At 38.4% G+C, this 13,564-nt stretch overlaps 1 protein-coding gene across 12 annotated transcripts in view; it reads right to left on the bottom strand.

The window, feature by feature from the left end:
- Window positions 1-13,564, bottom strand: part of PASK (PAS domain containing serine/threonine kinase) — an 82,103-nt gene that overhangs the window by 67,173 nt on the left and 1,366 nt on the right. For 10 of the 12 annotated variants that reach the window (XR_012469296.1, XR_012469295.1, XM_074190706.1 and 7 more), the window contains exon 2: window positions 9,465-9,702. Coding sequence is in view for 9 of the 12 variants with exons in the window: in XM_074190706.1 (XP_074046807.1) it covers window positions 9,465-9,654 (190 nt within the window). In the remaining 3 variants the exon portion in view is untranslated. Of the gene's footprint in view, window positions 1-9,464; window positions 9,703-10,807; window positions 12,102-13,564 lie in introns of those variants that run through there. The other 2 variants (XM_074190707.1, XM_074190713.1) reach the window with 2 other exon arrangements.

Genomic DNA, 13,564 nt, shown 5'->3' with positions numbered 1-13,564 from the left:
GACTCCCCTTTAACTGAACTATTTCTTTTTGAACAAAATATATTCTAGTCCCAAAATCTTAAGAGGCAGCAAGGGCTCGTTACTCCTCTCTACACCAGGACCTTATGTTCATATCATCTTTGCCTAAATTTTGGGAATGGTGTCTATGTACTTTACTGGTTCCTTCCTTAAATATTGCTTCCTGAAAACACCTGTCTTCTTTGTTTCACCTAGTCTCTATTGTATCTAACTAGATGGATAAATTGAGGTAGTTTTCTCCCTCTATCCTTTTCAATCTTAAACCTTTTGAGTTGTATTTGGAAGACACCAAGGCAAAAACACAGCTGTCAGTCTTTCTTAGATCCCTTCCGTCTGAAGCCAACGTCCTCCCTCAGGAGTTGGTCTTACTATACTTTACGCCAGAGGTGTCAGACTCACAACCTACAGCCAAACTGCCATAATCCTGCCAAGATTGGATTAAAATGTAATTGGGAAATGCTTAACAAAAGAAAGATAATGCAGAGTATTCATTTGTGGTTTTCTAAGTTAATATGCAGGGATCCATTCCTAACTGAGTCTGTTATCACTGCTTGAAGCCAGGTCTAGAATTTGGCTGCCCATCTTTAGGTAACATCTTCATAACCCAATGTTCAATCCCAAACTAGCTCTTCTTTTCTGTATTCTTTGACTGACATGAGTGGCAATAATAAAAGCCAGTATGTCCTAATGGTCTTTAAGTTTCTTGCCAATGCTTTGTTCATCTTGGCTAAGACTTTCTGGGTCCTTCCTGGGAATATCATTTGTACCTATGAGAACCACCCAGAGTGTGGAGAAGTCATCAGTTTTCAAAAGTCTTTAGAAGATTCTCTGTGACATCTGTGACATTTGAAATCTTGATTGTTATTAGGTCAACAAGGAGTTGCCTTGGGATCCTGTGGGACAAAGAAGCCTCCAACAATCACTGATCTCCTTTCCTTCTGACCTTTCCTGTGGATCTTGAAGTGTTGAAGACTATCTAAAATTCGATATTATTAAGAGATGGGAAAACAGGAGACTTTTTTAAAAGTTTATATAAAACCTTATTAATCATATATAATTAAAGAAAAGGCCTTCTGGGTTTTTGAAAAGTTCAGGCTTTTACTAGATGCCTAAAGCTGGAGGTGGTGGTTTTGGAAAGAGGTCCAAGGGTGACAAGACACCATTCTCAGTCTCTCTCAGTAATATTCTTTCTCTCATTAACTTAACCAATCAAAGATATTTTGCCACTTCTCTTCTAAAAGAACATACATGTTCTGAATCACTGTCAAATAACAATCCTTTTATTAATAACCATGCTAATAATAATGCTACTAACCACTACTAATTCTCTACTAATAAAATGATTAAATTATCCAGAAATTCTAGCTTCAAACTTCTTTATCAGCACAATGTATTTAGTGCTTCCACCTATACTAACAAAGTAACGATGTCTTGAAAAGAAGTATGCTTTTAATAACTAAAAGAGAATAAAAAGTGAACACCAGAAAAATGAAATATAAAAAGAATCATGAAAGTGAATAGCTTTGAAAACAATGAGTGTTATATATGTAATTTTCACAAAATTAAACTGTGAAATATTAATTCATGGTAATATAGTGAATCCCCTTTTTAGGTTGTCCTATGTACATAGAAATGTTCCCTTTTTTGTCTTTATGTATTTAAATTCAAAATGAATTTAAAATTTTTTTAGAAGAGAGAAGGAAAAAATAGAGATGGAAGGAAGAAAATCAGGAAGACTTTATTGTTCTTTGATTCCATGAGAAGATGGAATGAGAGACATGAATGTCCATGTACATAGACCATTCACTACTATGGAGGGAGGGATGGGAGTGTGGTAGAAAAAATTGTAACTCATAAATTTGCAAATGGATGAATGTTGAAAACCTACCAATGCATGTAATTAGAAAAATAAAATAAAATTTCAATTAAAAAATAAAAAAGAGGGGCAGTTAGGTGGCGCAGTGGATAAAGCACCGGCCCTGGAGCCAGGAGGACCTGGGTTCAAATCTGGTCTCAGACACTTAATAATTACCTAGCTGTGTGGCCTTGGGCAAGCCACTTAACCCCATTTGCCTTGCAAAAACCTGAAAAAAAAAAAAAGAATGGAAAAAAGACAAAACATGGTTCTATGAAATAGATTAAGAGGTCAAAATTTTAGTTTCAGAAATGTAGAATATTCATAGCATGATTTTATGAAATGGATCTAAAATTGCTTAGTGCTATATTTGTTGAATTTTATTTTTAACATTCATTTTTTTAAATTTCAAGTTCTGAATTCTTTTCCTCCCTCCTGTCCCTCACTCACTGAGAAGGCAAGCATGCAATATCAATTATTCATATGAAATCATGAAAAATCTATTTATTTCATGTTGTAAAAAAAAGCAAGGAAAATAAAGTTTAAAAAATAAGAAAGAAATGAGCATATCAAAACCCTATATACTGTTCCTAGGCAAATGGTTATTTTTTTAGTGTTTCAGAATCATGAGATTAGAATTTTGTAGGATCTTAAATGTCACCCATTCCAACCTCCCACCCAAAACAGTGTTAAAAGAAATTTTGGCTCAGGTCTCACCCTGGTCAATGAGGCAAACTTAGGAAAAGAAAGGCAAAAGTCTTTTCTTAGTACACCAAAGCAGCTGGCAGCTGGAGTGTCTCCAGCCCTGTTTTTATACACAGGAGTAAATGTCTTCCATATAAGGGCAGAAAACAATGGATTGGTACATGTTGGATAAGGAGATGGAGTCCGGCCACCTTAGCTTTTCCTTTTTCTTCAGATTGCCATTCTCTACAGGCGGGTCGGGCCGCACGTCACCAAAAGATCAAGCACAGGTTAAGCATGGAGTCTCTTAGATTGACTCTGCCCTGCAGAAATCTGAGGTGATTTTCCAAAGAGCAAAGATCAATACCCATCCATCTTTGTATAAAGAATCTCTTAAAGAATGAGGAGGAGGGAAAGGAGAAGGCACACCCCAATGTCCTCCTGAGCCAGGGTCCAAGCGTCATCAACCACCTCTCAGACATTCCAGATGGCACATCCCCAGGTACATCTCAAACTCCCCATGAAAACTCATGGCCTTGCCCCTTGGAGACTTCCTTGTTTCAGTCAAAGGCAGTCAGAGCCTTCCAGTCTGCCTGGGTCCTGACCTTAACATGGCCTGGTCACCCTCTCTCTCCACACATTCCAGGAGCTGCCCCAGCATCTCTCCCCACAGCCTCTCTCCATTCCCATGGCAGCCTCGTCACCACTCACCATGCTTCAAGTTTCTCCCCATGAAGTCTCTCCTGCCCACTGCTGCCAAAGCAACCTTCTGCAAGTCATATCTGACCATTTGATTCCTGTACTCAAATCAAGTCTAGTGGCTAAAAATAAAAAAATAAAAACTCCTCTGCTCTACTTCCCATCACAAGCTTGGCCCCAGTTTTGTCATTGGAGATGGTGCTCTGGAAGGGGAGAGGGAAAGATACTAGAGATGATTATGTGACAGAAGGAACAGAAAACATAATAAATACTTCAGAGATTCTCCTAAATGGGAAGCTATTTTGAAGAGCAAAGACCATTTTGAAAGAGTTCTCATTATAACTGAACTCACATTCTTAATTCTCTGTAGTCTATCAGACTCATTCAATTAAAACTGCTATTCCAAAGTTACTACAGATTTTTTCCCCTAAGTCCTCAAAATTCTGTATGCTGTCTCATTGTTAGCATTATCTTTAATTAATAGCTTCAATGATTTGATCCACCTATTCTTTAGGATTAAGTTTCCAATTAAGGTTTTTTTCTTTATTTAAAGGTTCTTTATTAAAGGTAATTTTTATTGTGTTATGCTTGGCAAAGTATGCATTTCCTATTTCTGTTTTTCTGCATTTGCTTGTGCTTTGTATGCTCAAATACGTGGTTAGGTTTTGTTAAAAACACCATGCACAGCTGAGAAATAATTATATTCCCTTCTGTACCCATTCAGTCTCCAAAGGTCTATCATATCTAACTTTTCTTAAATTCTATTCAGGTTCTTTATTTAAATTTTTTTTTCTAAATTAAATTTATCTATGTCCAAGAGTGACAAATTGAGGTTCCCTGCTATTATTGATTTGTTATCTTTCCCTGTGACATTTAATTTTGCCTTTAAAAATTTCCATACTATGCCTCTTGGTGTAGATATATTTAATATTGATATTAATTTACTCATTATGATACCATTAAGCAAAATGTAGTTTCCCTTATTTATTTCTTTTAATTAGGTTCACTTTTGATGTTTCTTTGTCTTGAGATCAAGATTACTATCCTTGTCTTTTTTTTTAAACTTTAGCTCAAGTAAAATTCTGGAGAATCTGCTCTAGTCTCTTATTTTAACCCTGTGTGCATCTTTTGATTTTTTTATTAAAAAAATATTGCTAGATTCTATTTTCTGGTCCAGTCTGCTATACCCTTCTGTTTGATAGGGGACTTCATTCCATTCCCAGTTATGATCACTCAAGAATTTCCCTCCATCCTATTCTCTTATACTTTTCTTTATTTTCCTAACTCCTTTAAGAATCTGTTTTGCTTCTGAGTAATCCCTCCCTTAGTCTATCCTTCCTCTTTTTTCCACCTTTCTGATTCTAAAAGATCTGGGCAGTTTAGTAATTTCTTGAAATGTGATATAGTAGAAAGAATTGTGATTTTCTTATTAATCAATATTGGTGCAATGAATATTCAAGTAATTTGGATTTCTTGGAATTCCCTTCTCATAGGTAGAACCTGACTTGGGAGCCAGAATGAACAAAATGGCCAGGAATAATTTGTTTACCCTGATATGCCTGCATTCTTTCCCTGACCTGTGTAGTAAAATGAATCAGCAAACTGGATAACCTATTCTATACCCAAGTGAAATAATAAATTACCCCCAAGACTATACCATAACTTAATCATTCCCACAGGACTCATGGATATCTGTAGTGTCCTCCCCTTGGAGAGTTACCCTGAGAAAACCACTCAAGTCCCCAAAATGATTTTCTGTGATCTGCCTTCCCACTTATGACTCATGAATATAATCCCTGCTTCCACTACAGCAAGGTGGAATAAAATCCTGATTTGAAAATCTGTTCCTTGCAACAAAAGTAATTAAACTACTACTACTTGATTCCTGATACTGTCTCAGGGCAGGTCATTTTCATCCAGGTTAGAATGTGGATCAATAAAATTCTCTTAACCATGTCTAGGTCTATTTTGGTCAGGGTTTTCAGATTACCTAAAGATTTTTAAAATATCTCTCTTCTCAATCTGTGCTCCAGGTCAGTGATTTTCCTATGAGCTGCCTCATATTTTCTTCTATTTTGTCTCTGTTTTAATATTTCTTGATGTGTTATAGAAATCATTAGCTTTTGAGTAATTCTACTTTTCAAGGAGTTGTCTTGGATAAGGTTTTGTACTTTACTTTTGTTCCAATCTGTTGATTTTCTTCTCACATCTTTCTTCCACAGTTCTCATTTCTTTTCCCATTTTTCCCCTCTACTTCTCTCAAGCAGTTTTTAAAAATCTTTTTTAATCTTTTCAACTCTTGTTTTTGAAATGATCAAGATTGATTCTGTGCCATTTCTTTATTTGTCTTATTTGTAATTAATTGATTTTGTCCTGTAACTGTCTAATGCATGGTTCTTTGTCTCTGAACTTAGTGCTGAAATTCAACTGGCCTGTTATTCCAGGAATTCTTGCTGCATTTGCGTCCAGTTGCATTTGTCTTTGAGGCTTTGCCCATAAATGTTTTTAAGCTGTTCTCTTCTTTTGACCTTGAGCTTTGCTGACCCCATGATAGCTCTTTTTTTTGGTGGGATTCCTTCTTTGGTTTGCTCATTCTTCCAGACTTTTTGACTCTGGACATGATATTCACCCTGGCCTCTGAAAACTTCTGGAGGAACATCTGATCTGAGTTTCTGTCTTCTTACATACTTGTACCACTTTCATAATTCACGCTGAGGGTCTGCAAGCTTTTAATGCTCTCAGAGTGATAGGATCTGAGTGATGAGCTTTGTACCAAGTTCCAAATCTAGCTAGGCATTTCCACAGACTGAGGATAGACTATTAACCCACAATGACTCCCCTTTGGCCTAGGACTCCTGCCCTGCCTTCCCAGACTAGAGCCTACAATGAAGTCCTTAATCAACTCCCCGGATCAATCGAACAAGTGCTATCAAACATGATCCCTTTGTGCAGCTGCCCACCTCACTATGAAAACAGCACCTAGTTCAGGGATTTCCTGGGATCTCTTTGAGCCCTGGCTCAGCTCTCATGGGGCATGCTCCTGACTAGACCCTGCCTCAGGGTCCACATTCTTCTCTGATTCCCTAAGTCTCCAAGGGTTGGAAAAACAACTCACTGTGACTTATTCTTGGAATTTCCTGATCAGAATTCATTGTGGTACATTTTCTAGTTCTTTGTGGAGGAGGCTTGGTCGAGTGTTAGGGACTGTTGTGTATGGGGGGACTGTTGTGTATGGGAGCACTGTAAATTATCTTCACCTGGTGTCCTTGAGCACCAGAGCCTTATCTTACTAAGTGCCACAGGAGTGGGAGTGGATTAGAGACTGGAGAGGTATTTAGGCACTGGTATTTGGATCAATAAATGGAGACCTTGGAGAAACTTGTCTTCCTTGCCTCCTGCCCCATCAACACTTGCCTGGGGAAAGAATAAGGGAGTCCAGAAAGGGATTCAACAGCAGAGAAATTGAATTATTTTATTTTCTGCTACTCTATCATGTTGATGTTGTTCATTTTGGCTTTGTCTAACTCTTTGTGTTCCCATCTGAGATTTTCTGGCATAGATACTGGAGTGATTTGTCATGTCTTTCTTCAGCTTATTTTTAACAGATGAGGAAACTGAGGCAAACAAGGTGAAATGACTTGCCCAGGGTCATATAGCTAACTAGTAAGTGTCTAAGGTCAAATTTGAACTAGGTCTTACTGTCTCCAGGCCTGGTGCTCTATCCACTGCCCATCTTTTTTTTTTTTGGGGGGGGGGCGTTGCAAGGCAATGGGGTTACATAACTTGCCCAAGGCCACACAGCTAGGTAATTATGAAGTGCCTGAGGCCAGATTTGAATTTAGGTACTCCTGACTCCAGGGCCAGTGCTCTATCCACTTATCCACTGCACCACCTAGCTGCTCCTACTACCTGCCCATCTTGACTCCCTCCTGGTGACCTGTTAATTGCCAATCTACAGGTCTTTTTACAATCATTATCTTTGACTACTCAATCATCCTTTTCTCCTTAATACTCTCATCTCTAGGTCTCTCCTGTTTCTTGTCCTATCTATCTGACTGCTCCTAATCAGTCTCCATTGCTTGTTCTTTATCTAAGTCATTCCCATTAACCATGAGTCTTCCTCAAGGTTCTGTCCTGGGACCCCTTTTCAACTTCTATACTATCTCAGTCAATGACCTCATCAGCTCCCAAGAGTTCAACTATCATCTCTATGTAAAAGGAGTGGGATCCAGCCTAACCATTTTCCTGACCTCCAGTTTTGTATCCCCAACCACCCCTTGGATAATTCAAACTCATAACATCTGAAACTGAAGTCATCATGTTTCCCCAAAAATCATTCTCTCCTTCAGGACTTCCTTATTCCTATCAAGGGATCTATCACCTACTTAAGCTCTCAATGAAGGTGCCACCCTCAAGTCCTCCCTGTCACTCATCTCACATGCCTAATGTGGACAAGGCCTATCAATTCTGCCTTTGCCACATCTCTGCTCTCCTCCCACACAGCCACCATACCCATGCACTATCTCTTTTGGTTGGTTTCTCCTCCCTCTCTCACTCAGCTGCCAAAGTGACCTTCCTAAGGATCAGTCACGTCCCCATTGGATAAACTGTAATGACTTGCTATTGCTTCCAGGACCCTAAACAAAATCTTCTGTTAGCCATTTAAAGTCATTCCTAACCTGGCCTTTCCATTTTTCTGGCACTTTCCTCCCCTCTGGGTACTTTCCAGCAAAGACATCAAATCCATGGCCTATGGGTCACATCGGGCTCCCTACCCACTCAAGTGTATCCTGGGCTGGAGTAAGGTGCAGTTCCTATCTGACTGGAATGCACTGATGTCATGGTAAAACAAGAAATGGATAAACGTGTGGTTTTCTAAGTCCCTCTGTGGTCCAGAGAGCCCCGAGTGCCTCATGAGCCCCCCCCCCCACATGTTCTGGCTGGTCCTCCAGCTCTTGGTTCTGTGTCACTTCCTTGGCTGACCCACAATGATTGGAATGCTCTCCCTCCTCACCTCCTTGGCCTCTTTCAAGTCTTCTTTCCCAGTCCCCCAGAATGCATGTGCCTTCCCTCCAAATCTTGTCTATAGCTTGTATATCCATTAAAATGGGAGCTCCTTTAGGGCAGGGACTGGTTTTGTCTTTCTTATATTCTCAATGTTTAGCAGTTTCTGTAGCACAGTTATGGTCACAGTCATGTGGAAAGCACTAGGGTAAGCACTAGGAATACAAAAAAAAAAAAAAAAACACAAAAGACAGTCCCTGACAGCCAACAAATATGTATAACCCTCTTTATACAGAATGGCTAGATAAAAAATGCTTGTGGACAGATTCATGAAATAGCTTCAAGTCCAGCTTGTATGGTCCCAATAAAAACCTCTGGAACACCTGAAGTGGGTTCTCTTCTGGCAGGACTTTGGATGGCCAGCCTCGGAGAGGCAGCTAATGGGAGGCCAGGACTGCCCTAAGACAGGCTTTCTGAGGAGCTCCAGAGGCAGACAAAGAATGAAGAAAGGAGAACTGGACTCATCCCCAGTAGCACCACCACCTCAGCAGCTGCCATTCCCCTATTTGGGACCAGGAGAAGCAACTGCCAAATGGACAGATGGGGATGGAAGAGACTGTGCTATCATTGTGGGCCATTCCTCTAGGAGCTGGAGCACATTCCAGAGCTGGTGATCCTGCCACCACCCTGCCTCACTTCCCATTAATTGTGTGTAGTCAAGACTACGTTGGATAAAGTTCACATTCTCTAGTTGACCCTGTCCTTGTGGGGCACACATGTGCTAGAAGAGTCACCCACCAGTGACCCAACCTAGTTAAAGGCTGAGACATCCTATCACAGAGTTTTCACTACCCAGATGGAGACATAAGCTTCCTCCTCAGTACAAAATTACATGGACCCAGGTTATTTTTCTTAAATCTGCCTCAAGGACATAAACCTAATAACAACCAAAGGTTAGAATAATAGTTTTTTCCCTTCCAAATTTAACAAACACCAAAATTTTAATATGTAAAGATCATAAAAAATGAATGCACACAAAACTGTACAGTTCTTCCAGAACTGAATTTGTTTTCTCTCAGAAACCTACCGCTTCTTTAAAATAATGGATGAAAAACATATGTTAGAAAATTAAAAGAACAAGTGAAATTAAAAGGCTCTAATCAGCAAGTGGACAATTTCCCAAAGAATTTAAAGAAATAATTACCCGTTAGTGACTTTTTACTGTTACAGAGTCTGGTAAAGCCATTCTTCCTGCCCAGGTGCTGTAAAACACTGGGAAAGAGTCTGCTCAGTTCTAAGTAATTTTCTTCAAATGGAGCCTCCAAATGTCCTAATAAAGATAATCCAGTTGGTGCATATACATAAGCGTCTTCCAGGAAAATCTTCAAGGCCATCTTCAAACCTGAAGCAGATTGCTTAATTTTTCACCCTTAAGAAATCAACTGGAAAAAGAAAGGAAAAATTCATTCAAATCTATTCATTATTATTATCCAAAAAGTCTTTATCACATTTATTTCTGCCTTTCTAGAGTTGTATATTAAGCACTGAACCAAACTGAGCAGGCATAAAGAATCATGATTCTTTACCATCTTTTTTGTCATAACCTTGATTTCACTGGTATCAGAAATCCCCAGTGGGGAGAGACCCACTACCGAAGCAGGGCAGCAACTGTTCAAGAAGTGATCATCACAGAATGCTGGCCAAATATTAAGGGGTGAAATGGTTAGCTCCTTTGGGCCATGGCCCCTGGAAGCTGTGGATAGAAAAATTATAGATTTAAACTAGCCAGAAGGGGCAGCTAAGTGGCGCCGTGGATAGAGCACCGGTCCTGGAGTCAGGAGTACCTGAGTTCAAATCCAGCCTCAGACAGTTAATAATTACCTAGTTGAGTGGCCTTGGGCAAGTCACTTAACCCCATTTGCCTTGCAAAAAAAAAATCTAAAAAAATAAATAAATAAAAATAAATAAACTAGTCAGAGAGCATTCTGTGAGCTCCTGGGAACAAGCAATCTTTTGGGGATGATTTTATTTGGGGAGTCCAAGATGAAACACCATTGAGTCTGTTTCCCCATCTTTAATTAGTTGTCATCTGAATGCTAGATTCCATGAAACACACACATTTCACTGCTTTCATTTGCTTCAGTTTTAATTGTGGTTTTTAAGGGTAGCTATTACTCCGGGAAAACATATAAAAGTTGGAGCTCTCTGAAAGAGAGTTTCAAGAACCATTAAGAGATATTGCAGGGTTGCTAGCTGGGTGACCATCAGCAAGTCACTTAACCTCAACTGCCTTGTAGACAGAGAGAGAAGGAGATAAAGAGAAAGAGACAGAGAGAAAGACAGACAGAGAGACAGAGAGAGACAAAGACACAGAGAGAGACAGAGACACAGAGGGAGACAGAGACACATAAAGAAAGAAAGAGAAAGAAAGGGAGGGAGGGAGCACACAGTGGCTGTTAGTGTGGGGAGATCACGGAAGCACAGAAGGAAACAAAACCAGTTATACTAAAAGTTCAAAGGAAAGTGCAGTTGAAAATTTAAAAATACCTTTAAGAATTCCCAAACTCTTGCTGAGAAAGTCTAATTAATTCTCATAAAATAAAGATAGACATTGTTGTTGGCTCTTCTGCAATATGGGATAAAGTTGCTTAAGTTGGAAAAATAGAGAGAAGTCCAGAAATAAAAAACTGCTGTTACTATGGGAAGAAAAAAGACTTGTCAGAAGAAGAAAAATATAACAATGAGTACTAAAGATTAGAAAAGGAAGTTTTTAGATGAAACCCACTTTTTCATGCAAGACTAAAACCAAAACCATTGTCAGAAGTCAATGAAAATTTATGATATTTGAGTGTCTGTAATAGACTATAAATGTATTCACCCAAAAATGCTTGGGAAACGTTTTTTTTTCCCCTTTCTGGTAGACCTAAAAGTCTCACTCTCAATTAAGAACAATGAACTCTGATAAATATTGATATTTTGAGAAAGTGAATTATTTTAGAATTATGGAAATTTCCAAATGCTGATGAACTTACAGTGTATATGCAGTAATTACAAGTTATAGAAAGACTGGCATTGTACTATATATTCCAAAAGGTCATGAAAGTTATTCAGGAAATGCTACTGTATCATAAGGAATTATAAAATGCACAATTTTAGAGAAAACTGGGAAGACCTGTATGAGGTAAAGACCCAGAACAATTTATATGTGACAATAGCATCATAAAGAAAAAGAATTTTGAAAAACTTTGGGAAGCTGATCAATGCAATGATAAAACACCAAAAGACAGACTGAAGATGAAGCATGTCACCTACATCCTGAAGAGATAATGGCGTCAAAATGCAAAATGAAACATACATTTTTCAACATAGTCAGTAGGGAATTTGCTTATACACATTTGTTATAAGAATTTTCTTTCTTTCTTTCTTCCAACTGGGGAAAGGGTAGTGAGGGGAAAAAAGAAACTGATGCTTGGCTGGATTTTTTCAAAGTCAGGAGAAAAATTATCCTAGACATGAGGATAATAAAGATGTTTCAATGGACTGAGAACCCATCTGATTTAAACCTCACTGAAACTCTATGGATTAGGAATAGAGCTTTTCTTAAAATGAAAAGTAGTCATTTTAAACCAAGTGCAAGCAATGATCTATAATGGGGATGAACTTGAAGCTTTCCCCAAAATATCAAAGGATGTCCATTATTATCATCACTATTCACTATTGTATTAACTATAGCGATAGCAAGAAAAAGTAATTGAAGGAATAAGGAAAAGAGAAGACAAAACTATCACTCTTTGCAGATGAAGAACTTGATGTCATCAACTAAAAGACTAGTTGAAACAATTAACAACTTCAGCAAAGTTACAGAATACAAAATAACTCAAATAAAATATCAGCATTTCTATACATTATCAACAAAACCCAACAGAAAGAGATAAAGAGAAATTTCATTTAAAACAACCTCAGACAGTCTATAGTGCTTGGGAGCATCCCTGCCCAGACAAATCTAGGAATATGAATACAGTTACAAAAATACTTTCCCACACAAATATAGATCTAAACAATTAGAGAAATATTCATTGCTCATGAGTTGGTCGATAATAAAATAAAAATTACAATTCAACCTAAGTTAATACTTATTCAGTGCCATACCAATCAGATTACCAAAAAGAATTAGTTTGAAGAGCTAGAAAAAAATGTAACAAAATTCATTTGGAGAAATACCAAGGGAATCAATGAAAGATGAAGGAAGGCACACTAGCAGTAACAGATATCAAGCTGTCATCAAAATAATCTGGTCGGGGGCGGCTACGTGGCACAGTGGATAGAGCACCGGCCTTGGAGTCAGGAGTATCTTAATCTGGCCTCAGACACTTAATAATGACTTAGCTGTGTGGCTTTGGGCAAGTCACTTAACCCCACTGTCTTGCCCCCCCAATAATAATAATAATAATAATAACAACAACAATGATATAATCTGGTCCTGGATAAAAAACGATAGATTCATCCATGGACCAGATTAGGCGTCCAATGTGCAGAAGTAAATGACCACAGTTACCCAGTGAGGATAAACCCAAAGATACAAACTCTGGAAGCAAGAATTCATTCTCTATTCAACAAAAACTGGCAGGAAAACTGGAAAGTAATCTAGCAGAAACTAGGCAAAGACTCGTGTCTTCTGTACACCAAGATAAACTCGAAATGTTTACATGATTTAGACATAAAAGTTGATATCAAAAGCAAATTTGAGGAGCATGGAAATTTTTACCTATCAGATCTAAGGATAAGGGAAGAATTTATGACTAAACAAAAGCTAGAGAGGCTCACTTTGATACTGTTTTGCACAGGCAAAACTAATACAGCCAAAATTAGAAGGTGAGCAGGAAACTTTCACATCAAGTTTTCCTGATAAAGGCTTCATTTCTCAAATAAATAAGGAAACTCAGACAAATCTGTAAAAGAGCCATTTCCCAAATGATAAGTGGTCAAAGGATAGAAATAGGCAGTTTTTCAGAAGAAGAAATCAAAGCTTTTAATAATCATATGAAAAAAATATTCTACATCACTCACAGAATGATGCAAATTAAAAGAAGTCTGAGGTACTCACCCCTATATTGAACTGGCTAACGTTGACAGAAAAAGAAAATGACAAAGGCCAGGGGGAAACTGGTAGAATTGGGACCTGGCCCGACTACTCTGCAGAACAATTTAAAACAATGCCCAAAGAGCCTCCAAGTCGTGCCTACTCTCGTGCCCTGCTACTAGGTTGGTTGAAACAAAGAGGAAAAGAATCGTTTTAACAAAAAC

Source organism: Macrotis lagotis, chromosome 6 (assembly GCF_037893015.1).
Source record: "Macrotis lagotis isolate mMagLag1 chromosome 6, bilby.v1.9.chrom.fasta, whole genome shotgun sequence".
NCBI classification, from domain to species: domain Eukaryota; kingdom Metazoa; phylum Chordata; class Mammalia; order Peramelemorphia; family Peramelidae; genus Macrotis; species Macrotis lagotis.
This window is presented reverse-complemented; position numbering and strand designations above follow the sequence as displayed.